We start from the raw sequence: 20,472 nt of genomic DNA, 5'->3' as shown, positions 1-20,472 counted from the left end.
AGCAAAAGCCACACTGCAAAAGTATAGAAAAACACAGAAGAAAAGAAGCTGTTTGACTTCATTTTAAGGCAAAATTGTATTCTCACAGAGCTGCTTAGGCGTAAACACCTTGGAATGCAAATAGATAAGATTGCCAGGTAATGAGCAGATAGGTCCCAACTTGGCAGAAGTATACCCATCTTAGCAAGGACAGTCTGCCTGTGTTCGTTTAATAATAATAATAATAATAATAATAATAATAATAATAATAATAATAATAATAATACAGTTATTGGGTCCTTTTTTGGTCCTCAGATTTCTCCTCAGACTTTATTCAAGGCGGTTTACATAGGCAGGCAATTTAAATCCCTGTAGGGATTTTTACAATTTGAAAGAAGGTTTCTATCTTTCAAGAAACCACAACATTCAGATGTTTCTTTCTTGATCTGGTCGCACATTCTGGCCTCCATCCTCCCACGCTCAAAGCAGATGGAATAACTCGGCTCAGCTTGTCAGCTACTTCAAGGTCTAGCCATTCATGGTGCCGGTGGTCTCGAACTGGTGACCTTTGGATGTTATCTTCAGGCAAATGGAGGCTCAATCCTCTAGACCAGACCTCCTGCCCCAGTTTATAGTTTTAAACTGTTATTCTTCCATGCTTTCAAAGGAAAAGACACATACAGTCACATATAGGTAAAACAGTCTTTGCCCTAAAGTGTAACCAACATATATGGGGACATAGTAGTCATTAGAAGTAAGTCTTAAGCAACCTTTGCTGCTTGATTTTAGAAAAGTCTTAAGAACAGACAAAAGCTTTAACATTGCAGGAAGGCTTCACAGGTGTTTCTATGTTGACATTAGCATAGGAGAAAGACATGCAGAGGAAAGATAACTGTACCAGTCAGAATACATTGTGCCATCTCTTAATAAGGATGGTATGGAGACCTGTCAAGGAAGCCCCTAACTGGATTGATGGATGCAAGTAAGGGTCAGTACTGGATAAAATGATATTATCGCACTCCCTGCTGGTTCTTGAAAACTTTGTGATTCAATATGTTTAATTGTACCTTTTATGGGAACTGTAACCTGAAACAAGCCTATCAGATGTCTCTAAAGTTATCTATATCCTATTAAGAGTTAGCCCCATCTATGATGTCAAACTTCAGCCAATGGGAAGTTCAGATTTTCAAACAAAGGACCCAGAATGATATAAAGGGTCCAGTTAACATTGGGAAATTGCTCTCATGCTTCGAGACATTAGTCCCATGAGATGCCCGTTGCTTGCAATGAAATAAAGCCTGCAAACGATCACCCTTGAGTACTGAGTCTTGTTTTCTTGAACCCTGCAACAGTCCCCACCCACCCCCGCCTGAACTGCCCTCCCACACCCAGTTTCACCCCCTCCCTGCATTCCCCAAACTCAGTATTGTAGCTAGAGGGGGTACCAAACACTAAGTTTTGCAGGGAGCCTCCCTGCAGCATGCAAGGCAGCCCTCCCCTTCAGAGCTATGGGGGGGGAGAGCAAAACAGAAGCATATGCCTGGCTCTGAACAGGAGGGGCTGCTTATACACCACAGGGAGGCTCCCTGCAAAACTTAGCGCTTTGCACCCCTGCTAGCTACGCTGCTGCCCCCACCCTTCCCCTGCCCGGGAATGCCTCCCCACTGCTCAGTGGGATTCTCACCACTGGTAGCTCCAAGCAGTCATCCCATCATTATGGAGGCCCAGTGCCATCTGCCGCTGACCTCTCCATGTATGCTGTTCCTCTCCTGGCCGTCACAACATGCCTTACAGCACATTTCCAACAGCCATTGCCAGGGCAGCACGCAGGAGACTGGCACTGCCCGGCAATAGGATTGAGCCCTAAACCAGCTGTTTAGGGTTGCAGAACAGTTTCCTGAAATAATTAAATAATCCTTATTCTTTATGACACCGTTCCTAACATTCTTTGCCACAAGTTCCTGATCCATTTCTCCTTAGATGACAAATTCTGCTTCCTCCAATATTTTGCAACCAATATGTGTGCAGCAGTTGAAAGGCCTTGCAGCTCTTTCTTCATTGTGCTCTTTAAATGTCCTTGAAGGAGAAACATCTTTAGCTCAGACACAGATAAACCACTAAGGGCACAATCTAGGTCTATTCAGAAGTAAGTCCTATTTTGTTCAGTGGGGCTTACTCTCAGGAAAGTGTGGTTAGGATTGCAGCCTAATACCCTTTTATGATAGTAGGAGTAACATCATTCTAAATTTGTTTAATTTCCATCACAGGACCATCATATATGCTTGCTTGATTGAAGTCTATGTATGCTGGATAGCATCTTCAGCACCTAAAACTGGCTTCCTTTTAGTTCTATGAAATTTGATTTTAAGTCAGCAATGCAACGCTCTCCAGAAATTGTCTTTGAAGTTAGAATCTACTTGCCGCTAATCTTCTAATGAACTGTTTCACATGCATCCTCAGAACCTGGATGAAAGGGAAGAGTCTCATGTGCACTGCTTTTTTGTATGTGATACCTCATTCCATGCTGTTATGTTGCCCCTAGAAAAAGGAAAATATGGAAATGGAAAAAGGAAAATATTAAACATAACCTTTCCTTCCGGTGAATGAATGACAGAGCTTCAACCCAATCCTATTGAAAGTGCTCTTCTGATGGAAGCGCCTGGACCCTGACATGCCTCATGTGACATCATTGTGCTTTCGGAGGCTGATAGCAAGCACAAGACCACTAGTGCAGTCAGTGGGGAGGACAAAGGGAAAGATAGGGAAGGTAGGGGAGAAATGAGGGAGTTTCTGGGTGGGGAAGGGTGCAGGGAGGGAAGCTGAATGGGAAGGGAGGGTGGAACTGGTGGCACATGCATGCAGCAAGATCCTATCCCTCTTCCTTTACACCACCATTACACTCCTTGGTTCTGTGCCAGCAAAATAGCTGACACAGAACCAAAGTGACCCACAGGGGAAGCAGAGGCTTTCCCCAGGATAAGGGAACAAAAGTGTCCTTACTCTGAGGCGGCCTCTGCTACTGCTGCCGCATCATAAAATATAGCAGACACTTTGTTGTATTCAATGTCAGGCGGATTTAGAACTCAATCCTGAAGGCAACTAGCATCGCCAGAACAAGCATTCCGGCTGTGCTAGGTGCTTTCTGGCTGTTGCAAAAGGTGAAATGCTGGAGTGCGCTGCCTAGCTACTGCTGCCATAAGCACTGAGCAGGCAGCTCCACACAGCAGCAGATTCTAGGCACCTGCTGTCCCAAGTAAGATTGATTGAGGTGGGGTGGGCAGAATAGGTAAGCAATGGGGGTGAGAATGAGGGCAGATCAGGTCTGGGAAGGGGGCTGTTTTGGTGGCAACAGCGCACTCTGAAGCCTAACCCCCTTCCCAGGCTCAACCCACCTTCGTGGGTCCACACGAACTCGCACCAACAGTACTAATTGTGCAGGTCTGAGTGGACCTTATCCCAGGCCAAGAGAACAAATCTTGTCTTGCTCTGAGGAGGCCACCAGCACCCAAAAATCCCCTGCAGGATGCAGCAAAGTTGACTTCCTTCAATACCTCAAAAAAGCATCTGTAATGGTTTTTGGTAACTTGCTGATTTATTCAAATTAGAGCACAATCCTAATCAGGTCTACTCAGAAGTAAATCCTATTTTGTTCAATGGGCCTTACTTTCAGGAAAGTGCGGTTAGGATTGCAGCCTTAATCTTATGAAAAGTAGATGCACAAAATGCTTAAATTGGTTGCCAGTCCAACTTTCAACATATTTATGGAATTTCACAAAATCAATGGCTCTGATTTCTGTTGTTTTAATAGGTGTCTGTTTCCTATGCTGGACTGACATAAGTAAAGACTTTTTTTTTTAAGTTGCCACTTCATGTTTCTTTGTACTGTATATTGCAGAATTATAATTTCAGAGAAAAAGATATGACAGCAGCTCAGAAAGCCACAGACAATGTGACAAGATGAGTCACTGAGGGGAGGGCTACCACTAGATGCTTCTATATAAACTTATCCTCTTTGGTTGGTAGACATCACAAGTCAACAACTTCCATCTTGAAAGCAGACCCTGCAAAGAAGGTGCACTATGAAGTACATCCTAATATGTGCTGTACTTTTTCTGCCTCACAGCTTTACTGTCCCACTAACTCCTGGTCCTGAGGTACCAAGTATCAAGGACCTGAAGTTTATGGAGGTAGGTAATATCAAAACTTGATCAGCTGTATTGTACCATGTATATCAATGTCTTGCTGTTTCTCATTCCTCTTTTAAGGCCATATTTATATTTTGCTTATATTCTTGTATGTTGTTGGCAATCTTCAGTCTCGAAAGACTATGGTATCGCGCTCTGAATGGTGGTTCTGGAACAGTGTCTAGTGTGGCTGAAAAGGCCGATTCGGGAGTGACAATCCCTTCCACGCTGGGAGAAAGTGCAGTCTGTCCCTGGTCTGTCTCCCTGGCTATGGGCCTTCCTTCTTTGCCTCTTTGCCTCAGTCTGTTGGCCAAGTGTCTCTTCAAACTGGAAGAGGCCATGCTGCACAGCCTGCCTCCAAGCAGGACGTTCAGAGGCCAAGGCTTCCCACCTGTTGAGGTCCATTCCTTAGGCCTTCAGATCCCTCTTGCAGTTGTCCTTGTATCGCAGCTGTGGTCCACCTGTAGGGCGCTTTCCCTGCAGGAGTTCTCCATAGAGGAGATCCTTTGAATAAGTTGGGATAAGTTGAATTATACTCCCAAATAAGTATATATAGGATTGTAGCCTTAGAGCCCAATCCTGAGCTCACAGTGCCAGCCCAGTGCTGGTGCTGTATGCTGCAAATGTGCCATAATGCACGCCACAACACTCAACGCCAGATCAGCATTGGTGCTGGCTCAACACCAGTCCGCACTGAACCCAGTGCCAGCCTGAAGCCCCCCACACACCACCCAGAGCAACAGAGGAGCTCCTGGCGGTGGAGAGGTAAGTGACGGGCATTGTGCACAGGCATTCCAAGGCAGAGGGAGGGTGTGGAGGGGAGAGGAACCAGGGCTGGAGGGGGGAGAGTCTGGATGCCAGGCAGCTTAGGATTGGGCTGTTAGACCTGCTTAACTTCAGCTAGGTGGCTGTCTCACATGCCTTCAGACTATGCATCAATCTGAATTATGCTATTTGTGGTTATGGCAAATACATAAACCCTAACTTTTAAAAGTTATGGAGCATGTTGGTCTTATTTACCCAACACGTCGCCACATAAGACTTGAAAACAGTAGCCATGTTTCTTTATTCATGTATTGACCTTATTCATGTATAAAACATTGGGGGGGGGGGTGTCTTTTCAGAAGGCGTTTGACACGGTCCCTCACCAAAGGCTACTGAAAAAACTCCACAGTCAGGGAATTAGAGGACAGGTCCTCTCGTGGATTGAGAACTGGTTGGAGGCCAGGAAGCAGAGAGTGGGTGTCAATGGGCAATTTTCACAATGGAGAGAGGTGAAAAGCGGTGTGCCCCAAGGATCTGTCCTGGGACCGGTGCTTTTCAACCTCTTCATAAATGACCTGGAGACAGGGTTGAGCAGTGAAGTGGCTAAGTTTGCAGACGACACCAAACTTTTCCGAGTGGTAAAGACCAGAAGTGATTGTGAGGAGCTCCAGAAGGATCTCTCCAGACTGGCAGAATGGGCAGCAAAATGGCAGATGCGCTTCAATGTCAGTAAGTGTAAAGTCATGCACATTGGGGCAAAAAATCAAAACTTTAGATATAGGCTGATGGGTTCTGAGCTGTCTGTGACAGATCAGGAGAGAGAACATAAGAACATAAGAACATAAGAACATAAGAACAGCCCCACTGGATCAGGCCATAGGCCCATCTAGTCCAGCTTCCTGTATCTCACAGCGGCCCACCAAATGCCCCAGGGAGCACACCAGATAACAAGAGACCTCGTCCTGGTGCTCTCCCCTACATCTGGCATTCTGACTTAACCCATTCCTAAAATCAGGAGGTTGCGCATACACATCATGGCTTGTACCCCATAATGGATTTTTCCTCCAGAAACTCGTCCAATCCCCTTTTAAAGGCGTCTAGGCTAGACGCCAGCACCACATCCTGTGGCAAGGAGTTCCACAGACCGACCACACGCTGAGTAAAGAAATATTTTCTTTTGTCTGTCCTAACCCGCCCAACACTCAATTTTAGTGGATGTCCCCTGGTTCTGGTATTATGTGAGAGTGTAAAGAGCATCTCCCTATCCACTCTGTCCATCCCCTGCATAATTTTGTATGTCTCAATCATGTCCCCCCTCAAGCGTCTCTTTTCTAGGCTGAAGAGGCCCAAACGCCGTAGCCTTTCCTCATAAGGAAGGTGCCCCAGCCCCGTAATCATCTTAGTCGCTCTCTTTTGCACCTTTTCCATTTCCACTATGTCTTTTTTGAGATGTGGCGACCAGAACTGGACACAATACTCCAGGTGTGGCCTTACCATCGATTTGTACAACGGCATTATAATATTAGCCGTTTTGTTCTCAATACCCTTCCTAATGATCCCAAGCATAGAATTGGCCTTCTTCACTGCCGCCGCACATTGGGTCGACACTTTCATCGACCTGTCCACCACCACCCCAAGATCTCTCTCCTGATCTGTCACAGACAGCTCAGAACCCATCAGCCTATATCTAAAGTTTTGATTTTTTGCCCCAATGTGCATGACTTTACACTTACTGACATTGAAGCGCATCTGCCATTTTGCTGCCCATTCTGCCAGTCTGGAGAGATCCTTCTGGAGCTCCTCACAATCACTTCTGGTCTTTACCACTCGGAAAAGTTTGGTGTCGTCTGCAAACTTAGCCACTTCACTGCTCAACCCTGTCTCCAGGTCATTTATGAAGAGGTTGAAAAGCACCAGTCCCAGGACAGATCCTTGGGGCACACCGCTTTTCACCTCTCTCCATTGTGAAAATTGCCCATTGACACCCACTCTCTGCTTCCTGGCCTCCAACCAGTTCTCAATCCACCAGAGGACCTGTCCTCTAATTCCCTGACTGTGGAGTTTTTTCAGTAGCCTTTGGTGAGGGACCGTGTCAAATGCCTTCTGAAAGTCCAGATATATAATGTCCACGGGTTCTCCCGCATCCACATGCCTGTTGACCTTTTCAAAGAATTCTATAAGGTTCGTGAGGCAAGACTTACCCTTACAGAAGCCATGCTGACTCTCCCTCAGCAAGGCCTGTTCATCTATGTGTTTTGAGATCCTATCTTTGATGAGGCATTCCACCATCTTACCCGGTATGGATGTTAGGCTGACCGGCCTATAGTTTCCCGGGTCCCCCCTCTTTCCCTTTTTAAAAATAGGCGTGACATTTGCTATCCTCCAATCTTCTGGTACTGTGGCTGTTTTGAGGGACAAGTTGCATACCTTAGTCAAGAGATCTGCAACTTCATTCTTCAATTCCTTAATAACCCTTGGGTGTATGCCATCAGGGCCCGGTGACTTATTGATCTTTAATTTATCAATGAGGTCTGAAACATCTTCTCTTTTAACCTCTATCTGACTTAACTCCTCGGTTAGGAGGGGCTGTTCGGGCAGCGGTATCTGCCCGAGGTCTTCTGCCGTGAAGACAGATGCAAAGAACTCGTTTAATTTCTCTGCCATCTCTAAGTCTCCTTTTATCTCCCCTTTCCCTCCCTCACCATCCAGAGGGCCAACCGCTTCTCTGGCGGGTTTCCTGCTTCTAACATATTTGAAGAAGCTTTTATTATTCCCCTTAATGTTGCTGGCCATGCGTTCCTCATAGTCTCGCTTGGCCTCCCCTATCACCTTCTTACATTTCTTTTGCCACAGTTTATGTTCCTTTTTATTCTCTTCATTAGGGCAAGACTTCCATTTATGGAAGGAAGCTTCCTTGCCCTTCACAGCCTCTCTAACTTGGCTGGTTAGCCATGCGGGCACTCTCCTGGATTTAGTGGAACCCTTCTTTCTTTGCGGTATACACCTCTGCTGGGCCTCTATTACTGTTGTTTTAAGCAGCCTCCATGCACTCTGGAGAGACTGGACTCTTTTTACCCTCCCTTTCAACCTCCTTCTAACCAGCCTCCTCATTTGAGGGAAGTCCGCCCGTCGGAAGTCAAGGGTTTTTGTTAGAGATTTGCCTGGTATTCTTCCCCCAACGTGCACGTCAAAACGGATTGCAGCATGATCACTGTTCCCCAATGGCTCAGTAACGTTTACATCTCTAACCAGGTCCTGCGTACCGCACAAAATTAAATCCAGAGTCACCTGTCCTCTGGTGGGCTCCTTGACTAGCTGATCTAAGCCACAGTCATTTAGCACGTCAAGAAATCCGGTTTCCTTATCGTGACCAGAACACAAATTGACCCAGTCAATATGAGGATAATTGAAGTCCCCCATGATTACAACCCTGTCCTTCCTTGTCACCTCCCTGATCTGTTTCCTCATTTCAAGGTCCACATCAGATTTCTGGTCTGGAGGACGATAGCACACCCCCAGTATTACATCGCTGCACAAGCCTGGTAATTTAACCCACAGAGATTCTACGGTGGAGTCGGACCCACCTTCAATCTCTACTTTGCTGGATTCTATCCCTTCCTTAACATAAAGGGCCACCCCACCTCCAACATGCCCCTGCCTGTCCCTCCTGTAGAGTTTATAGCCCGGGATTGCGGTATCCCACTGATTCTCCGCATTCCACCAGGTTTCCGTTATGCCCACTATGTCAATATTTTCCCTTGTCACCAGACATTCCAGTTCTCCCACCTTTGCTCGTAGACTTCGGGCATTCGCATAGAGAGAGATCTTGGGGTGGTGGTGGACAGGTCGATGAAAGTGTCGACCCAATGTGCGGCGGCAGTGAAGAAGGCCAATTCTATGCTTGGGATCATTAGGAAGGGTATTGAGAACAAAACGGCTAGTATTATAATGCCGTTGTACAAATAGATGGTAAGGCCACACCTGGAGTATTGTGTCCAGTTCTGGTCACCGCATCTCAAAAAAGACATAGTGGAAATGGAAAAGGTGCAAAAGAGAGCGACTAAGCTGATTACGGGGCTGGGGCACCTTCCTTATGAGGAAAGGCTACGGCGTTTGGGCCTCTTCAGCCTAGAAAAGAGACGCTTGAGGGGGGACATGATTGAGACATACAAAATTATGCAGGGGATGGACAGTGGATAGGGAGATGCTCTTTACACTCTCACATAATACCAGAACCAGGGGACATCCACTAAAATTGAGTGTTGGGCGGGTTAGGACAGACAAAAGAAAATATTTCTTTACTCAGCGCGTGGTCGGTCTGTGGAACTCCTTGCCACAGGATGTGGTGCTGGCGTCTAGCCTAGACGCCTTTAAAAGGGGATTGGACGAGTTTCTGGAGGAAAAATCCATTATGGGGTACAAGCCATGATGAGTATGCGCAACCTCCTGATTTTAGGAATGGGTTAAGTCAGAATCCCAGATGTAGGGGAGGGCACCAGGATGAGGTCTCTTGTTATCTGGTGTGCTCCCTGGGACATTTGGTGGGCCGCTGTGAGATACAGGAAGCTGGACTAGATGGGCCTATGGCCTGATCCAGTGGGGCTGTTCTTATGTTCTTATGTTCTTATGTCTTGAAAAGGGTATGTGGGTGAATGACCTCCTTCCCATATCTTATTTTCTGAAGGTTTCTAACCCCAGGTTCTTTTCACTTCTCTCAACCCACTACCACTATCAGGACTGGAAGAATGGAACTGGAGCAACTGAGCATGAGGACATGATGAGGGGCAAGGCTCATCTCCTCTCATCCATGCATCTCTAGGAAAATGGAAAAGCCCACTGAGAAATTTCATTTGTCTAATAGCAACTTGACCGGTTGCCCTTGAGAATCCTCAAGTGCTTCACCTTGAAATTTCGTTTTGTGAGAATGTTCAGTGCAAACTAAATAAAACTCCTCATCCCCTACTTTATTCATGAATGGAGTTGACATGGCTTCCATTATTATGTCTATTTTGGCAGCAGGGGTGGGGAGGGGAGATTGGGCTGTAAGAGACTGAGCTGTGAATTTCCCCAGTCAATGTTGAACCTTTGTCATGAGCTCACTAAGGGCCCAATCCTATCCAGTTTTCCAGTGCTGGGGCTGCTGTGCCAATGGGGCATGCACTGCTTCCCATGGTGGAGGCCTCCTCAAGGTACGGGAACATTTTTTTCCCTTACCTCAGGGCTGCATTGCTGCTGCACCAGTGATGGAAAGTTGGATAGGATTGGGCTCTAAGTGACCCTAGGTACGCTACTCCCTCTCAGTCTCAGCTGCTATATGGAGATAGTAATACTTACATGGTTGTGGTAAGGATTCTGTCAAGATGGTAGAGTTGAAGCATTTTACACACACCCAGAAAGCACGTACATAAGAGCATAAGAAGAGCCCCACTAGATCAGGCCAAAGGCTCATTTGGTTCAGCTTCCTAGATCTCACAGTGCCTCCCCCCCCCCAGATGTCTCAGGGAGCACACAAGATAGCAAGAGACCTGCATCCTGGTGACTTCCTTGCATCTAGCATTCTGAGGTAGCCTACTTCTAAAATCAGGAGGCTGCATATACCTCTCGTGGCTTGTAACCTGTGAACAAATTTCCTCCAGAAATTAGTCCAATCCCCTTTCAAAGGCATCAAGGCCAATGCCATCACCGCATCCTGTAGCAAGGAGTTCCACAGACTAATTACACTAACTACAAATGCAAACAATTCTTAAATATTATTCTACAGTGGTAATTTTACTTCATTATCTAGGTTTACCTCGACAAGTACTTCCCATCCTTCAATAAAGCAGCTGGTCCTAACCTGGAAGAACGAATAAAAGAAATGCAGAAGTTCTTCCATCTAACTGTAACGGGAAAAATCAATGAAGATACTATGAAAGTGATGGAGCAGCCTCGGTGCGGAGTCCCAGATGTCACCAAACAGCACAAATATGTAGCACGATGGGAAAAGAAAGTGCTGACTTACAGGTGGGTTACAGTTCAGCTTTTTGGAAATAACAGCTGTGCTTTTCCTGAATACTAATATTTTGTTGTACTGCATTGTTCAAAGGGATTAATCATTAGAGCAGTGCTTTTCTTAAATATTAACATTTTATTTTACTGTTTTGCTCAAAGGATTAACAACTATACCCCTGACCTGCCTCGATTGAAAGTGGACCAGATAATAGAACAGGCATTCAGGGTGTGGAGCAATGTGACCCCACTTCAGTTCAGAAAAACGTCAAGACCTGCTGATATTGAAATTTTGTTCGCCTATGGTGGTAAGCTTACCTTTTATTTATCACCACAAATAGGATGGTAGGGTTGAGGGCAGGGCCTAGGAGAGGGGGTAAAGGGGGTAATTTGTACTCTGGACCCAGGATCAGTAAGGGGACCCAGGAGACAAAAGAGGGGGCCCAGAAATTCCTAGGATCTTACGTTTTCCAGTCTCACCTGAACTCGCTGGTTGCCACAGGCAAGTAGTGGTAACTGCTGCTGCAAGCCACACACACCGGGCCTAGAAATGCATCCATGACCCTCCTTAACATAGTGTCAAATCTGGGAGCAAACTGGCCTGCTACAGTCGCTCTTCGGCGTGTGGATCCGAAAACCATGAAGGAGTGTATAGGCGCTCAGGAACGCAGTTGCGGGACTATAGCTGCTGCGGAAGTTCATTTTGGTGCACACGGGACACTGTCCATTCTAGTGTGACCCTAAATACAATTATGCTATATTTTTGCAATGGATTTTCTATATTTCAAAGATTTTAGAGAGACGTGGGACTGTGTTTGGTTTTCCAAATAACTTTATCTAGCTGCCAATGCTGCATGGTCAGGTAGACCTGGGCTCTGCATCAAGAAGTCTGGTAGACCTGGGTTCCAAAGACTATTCTGGCTGTCAGCACCTTCCCTCTGCCTTATTTTGCCCCCTGTTCTGCCTGCCCCATTGCCCCCTTCCCCTTTGAGAAGGGGTCCAAAAGAAACTTTGTACCCCCTGATAAAATTCCTCTCAGAGGCCCTGGTTGAGGGTTGAACAGGGCAGAGAAGGGGAGGGCAGCAATGGTGGAAGGGTGTTTGCAAATTGGGCCTGGGAGCGGAAAGGGGCACATGCCATATCCAAACACCTTTCCCAGGTCTGATCCACCTGCATGGATCAACGTGGACTTGCACTAGCGATATCAATGGTGCATGTACAAGTTGACCCATTGTGGCTACTGCTTATCCTGGGGCAAGGGGTCAAATGGCCCCTAACCCCAAGGAGACCTCTAGCAGCCAAAAATCCCCCCCCCCCGGATGCAGCAAAAGTCATGCCAGTCACGCATGACAAACAAGGGTCCTTCCCAGACCAACTTAGAGATACCAGGGATCAAACCTGGGTCCTTCTGTATGCAAAGTACAGGATCTCCCACTGAGCTCCAGCCCTCTACTATATTATGGGCAGTAAACTATTCAGTGAGTGAAGGGACTATCTAAGAAACCCAACTGACATGCAGATATTTTCAATAACTGTTTCCTTTCGAACATAGCTCATTCTGATGGTGTTCCTTTTGATGGAAGAGGGCAAACATTGGCACATGCTTTTTTCCCTCGCCCAGGCATTGGAGGAGATGCCCACTTTGATGAGAGTGAGCGGTGGTCAGAATACAACAGAGGTAAGCCATTCCTTAAGAAGTGTATAAGTAACAGTCTTATCAGGTCAGACCACCAGTCCATGTGTCTTCTCTAACACTGGCTTCTTCTAAAAGAATATTTATGAGTAGAATCCTGGGTAGAATATATGCTTCTTTCACTGCAATCCTATACATACTTTCCTGGGAGTAAACCCTATTGAATACAATTGGTCTTACTTCTGAGTAGACAAGCATAGGGTTGCATTCTAAGTTGTGTTGTTTTTTTATAGTTCAGCATTATCTAAGCTCCTTTTCAGAAATCTCATATATACAGCTTTATATATGGAAGAAAATTGTTAGTCCATGGGATAAGATAAACTTAACTATTAGATTTCTGAAGAAAAGCAAGGTACCATATGTACATTTATACACAACACTCAACTTTATCCCTTTTCTCTTTTTTCTTCTTTTGTGTTTTAGAGGTAAACCTCTTTCTTGTTGCTGCGCATGAATTTGGTCATTCCTTGGGACTAGAACATTCCAATGTCCGTGGTGCCTTGATGTATCCGACCTATTCCTACGTAGACCCAAAAACTTTCCGCCTCCCAAATGATGATAAGCAAAGAATACAGAGATTATATGGTAATTTCAGTGTTAAGATTCTGTTTCTCATGAGAAGTTACATTTGCCCCCCCCAACCAATTTCACTGGCCCCAATCTAGCATAGGAGACCTGTGCTCAGATTCTGCATGTAGATCTCCTCTAGCCACATACATAGCTGCATCTACCAGCACATTGATAGCATTGTTGTCTAAGGTGGTGCTCATCACCTGGTGTGTGTGTGTGTGTGTGTGTGTGTGCACAGTGTGGAGTAAGGGAATGAACGGGAGCTAACAAGACATCTGTCCAATGATGGTATTGTCACATGCAGCACACAGTAATAGGTGGTGCAAAGCAAAAGGTCACAGTAATTGGAGCAAAATTGGCTGCCACAGGAGTCTGTTTTTTAATTGGGACAACGGAGGTTGTTACTGATAATTTAGTCCTAGATGAAGGCTCATAGATAGATAGAAAAGGTGCAATGATAACCGGTACTCTAGGGCAGCAGTCTCCAAACTCAAGTTTGCTCACTGGAATAGCCCTCCCCGGCAGGAATGGAGCTTACCGTTCTGCTGCGCTGCTAATTATCTTTCACCCCAATCTTCTTCCAAAGTCACTCTGACCAGCTGTTTCCACTCTGATATTGGAGCACAAAGCCTGCTGGGGCAATGGGCAACTGAAGCAGCTGCCCAGTGCAACTTTGGAAGAAGCTTGGGGCAACAGATAAGGAACATAAGAACATAAGAACAGCCCCACTGGATCAGGCCATAGGCCCATCTAGTCCAGCTTCCTGTATCTCACAGCGGCCCACCAAATGCCCCAGGGAGCACACCAGATAACAAGAGACCTCATTCTGGTGCCCTCCCTTGCATCTGGCATTCTGACATAGCCCATTTCTAAAACCACGAGGTTGTACATGCACATCATGGCTTTTGGAAGCATAAGCCCTGTTAAATGAAGTGGGGGCACCTCTGAATAAACATATATAGGCCTGAGCTGCCAATAAGTTTGTTCAGTGTGGTTGGCTTTGATGACTGTAGCGTTGATCAAACCCCTCTTTTACTTCCAGTGGCTTGGGGTAAAGCTGTCATGTTCTGTGCTTTTGTTACCTCCGCTGTTTCTATTCTTCATCAGGATTGCTCAGTTCTATTTGCAGTCTACAATAATTCTATAGCTGAGGCAGTAGACATTAAACATAAGAGCCACCTTGCTGGATCAGGCCAAAGGCCCATCTAGACCAGCTTCCTGTATCTCACAGTGGCCTACCAGATGCCTCAGGGAGCACACAAAACAACAAGAGACCTGCATCCTGGTGCCCTCCCTTGCATCTGGCATTCTGAGGTAGCCTATTTCCAAAACCAGGAGGATACACATACCCATCATGCCTTGTAACCTGTGACGGACTTTCCTCCAGAAATTGATCCAATCCCCTTTTAAAGGCATCCTGGCCAGAAGCCATCACCACACCTTGTGGCAAGGAGTTCCACAGACCAACCACACACTGAGTAAAGAAATATTTTCTTTTGTCTGTCCTACTCTTCCAACACTCAATTTTAGTGGATGTCCTCTGGTTCTGGTGTTATGTGAGAGTGTAAAGAGCATCTCTCTATCCACTCTGTCCATCCCCTGCATAATTTTGTATGTCTCAATCAAGGAGCAGTGCAGTAGAAGAATAAGCTTCATTCATGCTGGAGAGGGCTTTCTCCAAACTACAGCCCGATCCAGCCTTGGGCTGTAGTTTGAAGAAACCTATCTTGGAGGTTGTGAAGGTTTACAACTCCATAACCAATGGCAGCATCTGCCATCTGACAAAACAAGCTAAAATGTACTTTTATTATGGACATATTTGGTGGTCCCACTGCCTGCGGCTCTCAAGCAATCCAAACATTTATTTGACTGCAATCCTAAGCCCTTATGTCAGTGCTTTCCAGCACTTTCATAAGGGCAATGCAGCTTTGAGGTAAGGGAACAAACATTCCCTTACTTTGAGAAGGCCTCCGTGAGTGACACCCAACTGCAGGATGCAGCACAGGATTGTGCCCTAAGCCATCACTGACTTTCCTTGACTGTCCCAGGGCCCAATCCTATCCAATTTTCCAGTGCCGGTGCACCTGTGCCAATGGGGCGTGCACTGCATCGTGCGCTGGGGAGGCATTCACAGAGGCATGGTATGGGAGCATTTGTTTCCTTACTTTAAGGTTGCATTGTGGGTGTACCGGTGCTGGAAAATTGGACAGGATTGGGCCCCCAGTTGCAGTTCTCTTGTGTGGCCACATCCTTGTGTGGTTTCTTATTTCTTTAGAGAAATCTTTTTTTTAATTGTCTCCTCAACAATATCTATATATCTCTTTCACAGGAATGAGAAAATGAAACCCTTGAAGAATCATATTTTGAAGGGGAAAAAGTGATGTATTATTTTTTTATGCTGGTCGTATTTGTTTTTGAAGAATTTCTTTATCATCCAGTAAAGTGTCATAAACTCAAGTAAAATTTGGTGTCGCAGCATTTTATGTGAGCCCTCAGCACACGTATTAAGCATTATGACCATATAAAGCTCTTAGAGGGTGCTTTCTTGGGGCAGAGTTGAAATTCTCCCACTTTATGTCCATCTATACAACAAACACATCCTGAGATTGCCCAGGTGATCAGTTTATAGCAGGGCTTTAACAACTGATCAGCAATTTCCCAACCTTTTTCATCTCACAGCGCACTGACATTATCAAGGCACACCATCAGGTTTTTTACAATTGACAAGGCACACTGCAGTACCAGTGGGGGGGCTCACATCCCCCAGTGGCCCTACTTATTAGTGACCCCCTCCACCAAACTCCTGCAGCACACCTGTGGACTATTTGAGGCACACCAATGTGCCGCAGCACACTGATTGAAAATTGCAATAATAGGTAGAGACCCAGAGAGATCCTAGGTGGCACTACAGGGGACAATATGGCACCCCCCAGGACAAATATTTCTCTAAGGGTGCAATCCTAACCCCTTATGTCAGTGCTTTCCAGCACTGGCATAGCGGTGCCAATGGGATGTGTGCTGCACCCTACAGTTGGGTGTCACTCACGGAGTCCTCCTCAAAGTAAGGGATTGTTTGTTCTCTTACCTTGGAGCTGCACTGCCCTTATGTCAGTGCTGGAAAGTACTGACATAAGGGGTTAGGAAACCACCATGATTCTCACTTGAAATGTTCACTACAATATACATATACAAGGGTTGAACTTAGTATCAACTGAAGTAAGGAAATAAGTTAATGTTTCTATGTTAATCGTTAATGTATAGCAAACATCAATACAAACTGTTTTCCCCTGCTCCTGGCAGTTTCAGGAGGGCGGCAGAGGATGGATGGAACTCATCCCTCCTCCCTTGTGCAAACAGAACGTCTACCAGTCACAGAAGTCCTAGCTAGAATCCAACCCTGCAAAAATGCAGCCGTCTAACAACACCAGAGCCACCATGAATATTGAATGCTGTTTCTATTCTATATTGCAGTGTTTCTCACACTTTTAGCACCAGGACTTGCTTTTTAGAATGGGAATCTGTCAGGACCCACCCGAAGTGAGGTCATGACCGGAAATGACATCAACAAGCAGGAAAATTTTTAACAATCCTAGGCCACACTTACCCAGGAGTAAGTCCCAGTGACTATCATTAAGAGCATCTACACAGTAGCCTGTTAAAAGTACAGATCTGTACTTTTGCAAATGCAGTCACATACCATGGCAGTATCAAGTCTAATTAAAATAAAATAGTGAAATGAATGGGGATCCACCTGAAATTGGCTCACAACCCACCTACTGGGTCCCGTCCCACAGTTTGAGAAACACTGCTATTTTGGATATCAGCATTTGATATGTCAACCATCTGGACATTGTTGTTAAAAGGTGGGATACAAATCAAATCAAAACAAACAATTAAATTCCCCATGTATATTTCTGCAATACAAACTCACCTGTTCGTTTGGGTGATAATTTTGTTGTGAACATAGAGATGCACACATTTGCAGTTATCACACATGGAAACCTACACACAGCTCCCGACATTATTTCCTTCTTACGCAGAAGGGCTGAGCATCAGGGAACCCTGCCATGACCGCGGCGCATCTAAGCACACCTTTGTTTTGATGGAAAGACAACAACAATTCACCATTGTAGAGTTTTGTTAAGTCATTTCTCCTAACTGATAAAGATGTTAAACAGCACACAGATCAGTGAACAGATCACGGCAATAATTAATAACAGACTATTGAATGATTTAAAGTTAGACCATTAACCATTAACTTCTTTAAAATCGCCGAAACTGAATGGTGCATTCTTTATTCTTTATAAAGCAACTTCATCACCACAACTTCCTCATGAAGGAGGGGTTTTCCAAGCTCTCTCACAGAGTTTCAGAGAGCTTGTGAGAAGATAAAACTGTCTGGTTTTTGCAAGGTTGTTCAAAGGTTATCGATACACAAGAAATGGTCACTGCTTGGCTTTCTCTAAAGCACTGATTTGCAACCTGTGGTCCGTGGACGACAGGTGATCCGCAAGACCCTGAGAAGCTATCTGCAAAGAACCAGGAAAAGAAAAATCACCTTTGAGCACTTCAAGTGTTTTGCCAAGCAATCTTTCACAGACCACCAAAGAGGGTGAAGACCACCCACAACCACAACCGCTTAAGGTCAGCTGAGGCTGTGGGCAGTCCATCCTCTGTCCTCTCTGATGGTGTGTTGGGAAGAGCTTGGGAGACAGACCACCAGAAAGGGCAGAGGCCAGACCACCCATAGCTGCATGTGGTCCATGACAATTCCAATTTTTGCCTCAGTGGTCTGCAAGCTCCTGAAGCTTGGGAACCACTGCTCTAAAGGAGGTGTATACCCAATGAAAACACTGAAACTGAGGTTTTATTAATGCATATATTTCACGGCTTATATTGAGTCAAGTTGGTTCATGACCAGAATGGCTCTGATGGCGAGTGGGAGGGGCCACTTACCTGGCACGTTGCGACACTTGCAGTATTTATCATTTTGCCCACCCCTACTAGCTATGCTACTTCAAGGCATTAGATTGACAAACACAAAAACTTGCTAGCCTAATAGCCAGAGATGGGGACTTGAGACTTGAAGTCTTGAGTTGTGACTCATATAGACATGAATCCTGACTCTCTTGTGTGTGTGCTTGCTTGTTTACCCCCCCCCCCCCGATCGCTTCCTGCATTGCCCCAAAAGACCTCGTGAGCAATAAGAACATAAGAACAGCCCCACTGGATCAGGCCATAGGCCCATCTAGTCCAGCTTCCTGCATCTCACAGTGGCCCACCAAATGCCCAGGAAGCACACCAGATAACAAGAGACCTGCATCCTGGTGCCCTCCCTTGCATCTGACGTAGCCCATTTCTAAAATCAGGAGGTCGCACATACCCATTATGGCTTGTAACCTGTAATGGATTTTTCCTCCATAAACTTGCCCAATCCCCTTTTAAAGGCATCTAGGCCAGATGCCATCACCACATGCTGTGGCAAGGAGTTCCACCGACCAATTACAGTTGGTAAAGAAATATTTTCTTTTGTCTGTCCTAACTCTCCCAACACTCAATTTTAGTGCATGTCCCCTGGTTCCAGAGTTATGTGAGAGTGTAAAGCGCATCTCTCAATTCACTCTGTCCTTCCCCTGCATAATCTTGTATGTCTCAATCATGTCCCCCCTCAGGTGCCTCTTTTCTAGACTGAAGAGGCCCAAACGCTGTAGCCTTTTCTCATAAGGAAGGTGCCCCAACCCAGTGATCATCTTAGTCGCTCTCTTTTGCACCTTTTCCATTTCCACTACGTCTTTTTTGAGTTGCGGCGACCAGAACTGGACACAATACTCCAGGTGTGGCCTTACCATCGATTTGTACAACGGCATTATAATACTAGCCATTTTGTTCTCAATACCCTTCCTAATGATCCCAAGCATAGAATTGGCCTTCTGGAATCTGGAAGCAGACATGGGAGGAGGAGAGTGAGTGGTTCCAAGAGGCGGGGATGGGGGTTTGAGGGAAGGAGAAAGGCTTTTTTAGTTTGTTTTTTGCTCAAGGACTTAACTCATTTGTTCAAATGACTCTGGAGTCAAGTCAAAATGACTTGAGATTTTTCACAAGTCGCGTTGTGACAGTGCACGCGATGATGACTCGTGAATCGCGGGGTTGCTGACTCAAGACTTGGTGCTATGGCTCTGGAACATCTCTTCTAATAGCTATACTTGCAACCTGGGTAGAAGGAAGACAGCAGTAGCATCTGATCAGTCATATTGGGGGGAAACTTTCATGGTCTCCCTTCTGACATGAACCAATTACTATAAGTAGAACTGACAATGACATAATGTGGGGCTGGTGGTGATTATTCCCTACCAAGAGAATAATCTGTCAGAACCAGACAGATAGTCTGTCAATCCTTTATACAGGGGGATAATCATAACACTAGAATTCGGGGGTCATCCAGTGCAATTGATCAGCAGTTGATTCACAGGAGACCAAAGAAAGCACAGGTTCATAACCTAATAATTTGTGGAATTTTCTGCCACAAGACCTGGTGCTGGGTACTGGCTTTGATGGCTTTAATGGGAAGGGGGCAGAGATGGTGGCAGAGTCTGCAGCCATATCCTGTACTCCCTTCCTGGCCGGAAACCCCAACATGGGCCACTTCGAGTCTGTGTCCGCTCAAAAGCAGGTGCAGATCTGAGGAGACTCATTGCTGCCGGCTGCATTCTACCCGGGTAAGGGTGCAAATGCTCCCTTCCCCCAAGGAGACTCTGGCTGTTGCCTCAGCACCCATAGGATACAGTGGTGGCGATGTTGGCACTGCTGTTCCTCTGGGCACCAGGGCACAATTGAGCTGTATGTGCCCTGGTTACCTCTGTCTGACACTCTGCAGAGCAGTTGACAGTCAGCCGAGACAAGATGGACAAATGGCCCATATCGGTGTAAGACAGTTACTTATGTTCAAGGTATACAAGGGGACCCGCAGATGGTGGGATAAGCAAGCACTATATGGGAAAGGAGCACTAACATTGAACTAGTTGGCAACCTTCAGTCTCAAAAGACTATGGTATCGTGCTCTGAATGGTATTTCTGGAACAGCGTCTAGTGTGGCTGAAAAGGCCGATTCGGGAGTGACAATCCCTTCCACACTGGGAGCAAGTGCAGTCTGTCCCTGGTCTGTCTCCCTGGCTATGGGCCTTGGCCTGTGGGCTATGGACTATGGCTATGGGCACTAACATAACTTTTATTTATTCCACACCATTCAGGGCCCAATCCTATCCAACATTCCAGCATTGGGTCAGCCGCAATGCA

The 20,472-nt window shown here is 45.9% G+C and overlaps 1 protein-coding gene across 1 annotated transcript; it reads left to right on the top strand.

The window, feature by feature from the left end:
• The first annotated feature begins 10,758 nt into the window (after positions 1–10,758).
• LOC136644051 (matrix metalloproteinase-18-like) lies at positions 10,759–19,861 on the top strand. Its single transcript, XM_066619546.1, has 5 exons — positions 10,759–10,931; positions 11,079–11,224; positions 12,469–12,594; positions 13,033–13,194; positions 19,707–19,861. The coding sequence occupies exons 1-5, from the start codon at positions 10,786–10,788 to the stop codon at positions 19,859–19,861; spliced, it is 735 nt and encodes a 244-aa protein (XP_066475643.1). The 5' UTR covers positions 10,759–10,785.
• Positions 19,862–20,472: the final 611 nt, after the last annotated feature.

This window comes from Tiliqua scincoides, chromosome 3 (assembly GCF_035046505.1).
Source record: "Tiliqua scincoides isolate rTilSci1 chromosome 3, rTilSci1.hap2, whole genome shotgun sequence".
Classification (NCBI taxonomy): Eukaryota; Metazoa; Chordata; class Lepidosauria; order Squamata; family Scincidae; genus Tiliqua; species Tiliqua scincoides.
This window is presented reverse-complemented; position numbering and strand designations above follow the sequence as displayed.

What these genes read in the sequence shown, in the direction of transcription:
- LOC136644051 (XM_066619546.1), top strand. Translation starts at nt 10,786, where the DNA reads ATGCAGAAGTTCTTCCATCTAACTGTAACGGGAAAAATCAATGAAGAT. An exon ending in AATTTTGTTCGCCTATGGTG is followed by an intron (nt 11,225 to 12,468) that starts GTAAGCTTACCT and finishes TTTCGAACATAG; the next exon opens with CTCATTCTGATGGTGTTCCT. An exon ending in GTGGTCAGAATACAACAGAG is followed by an intron (nt 12,595 to 13,032) that starts GTAAGCCATTCC and finishes TTTGTGTTTTAG; the next exon opens with AGGTAAACCTCTTTCTTGTT.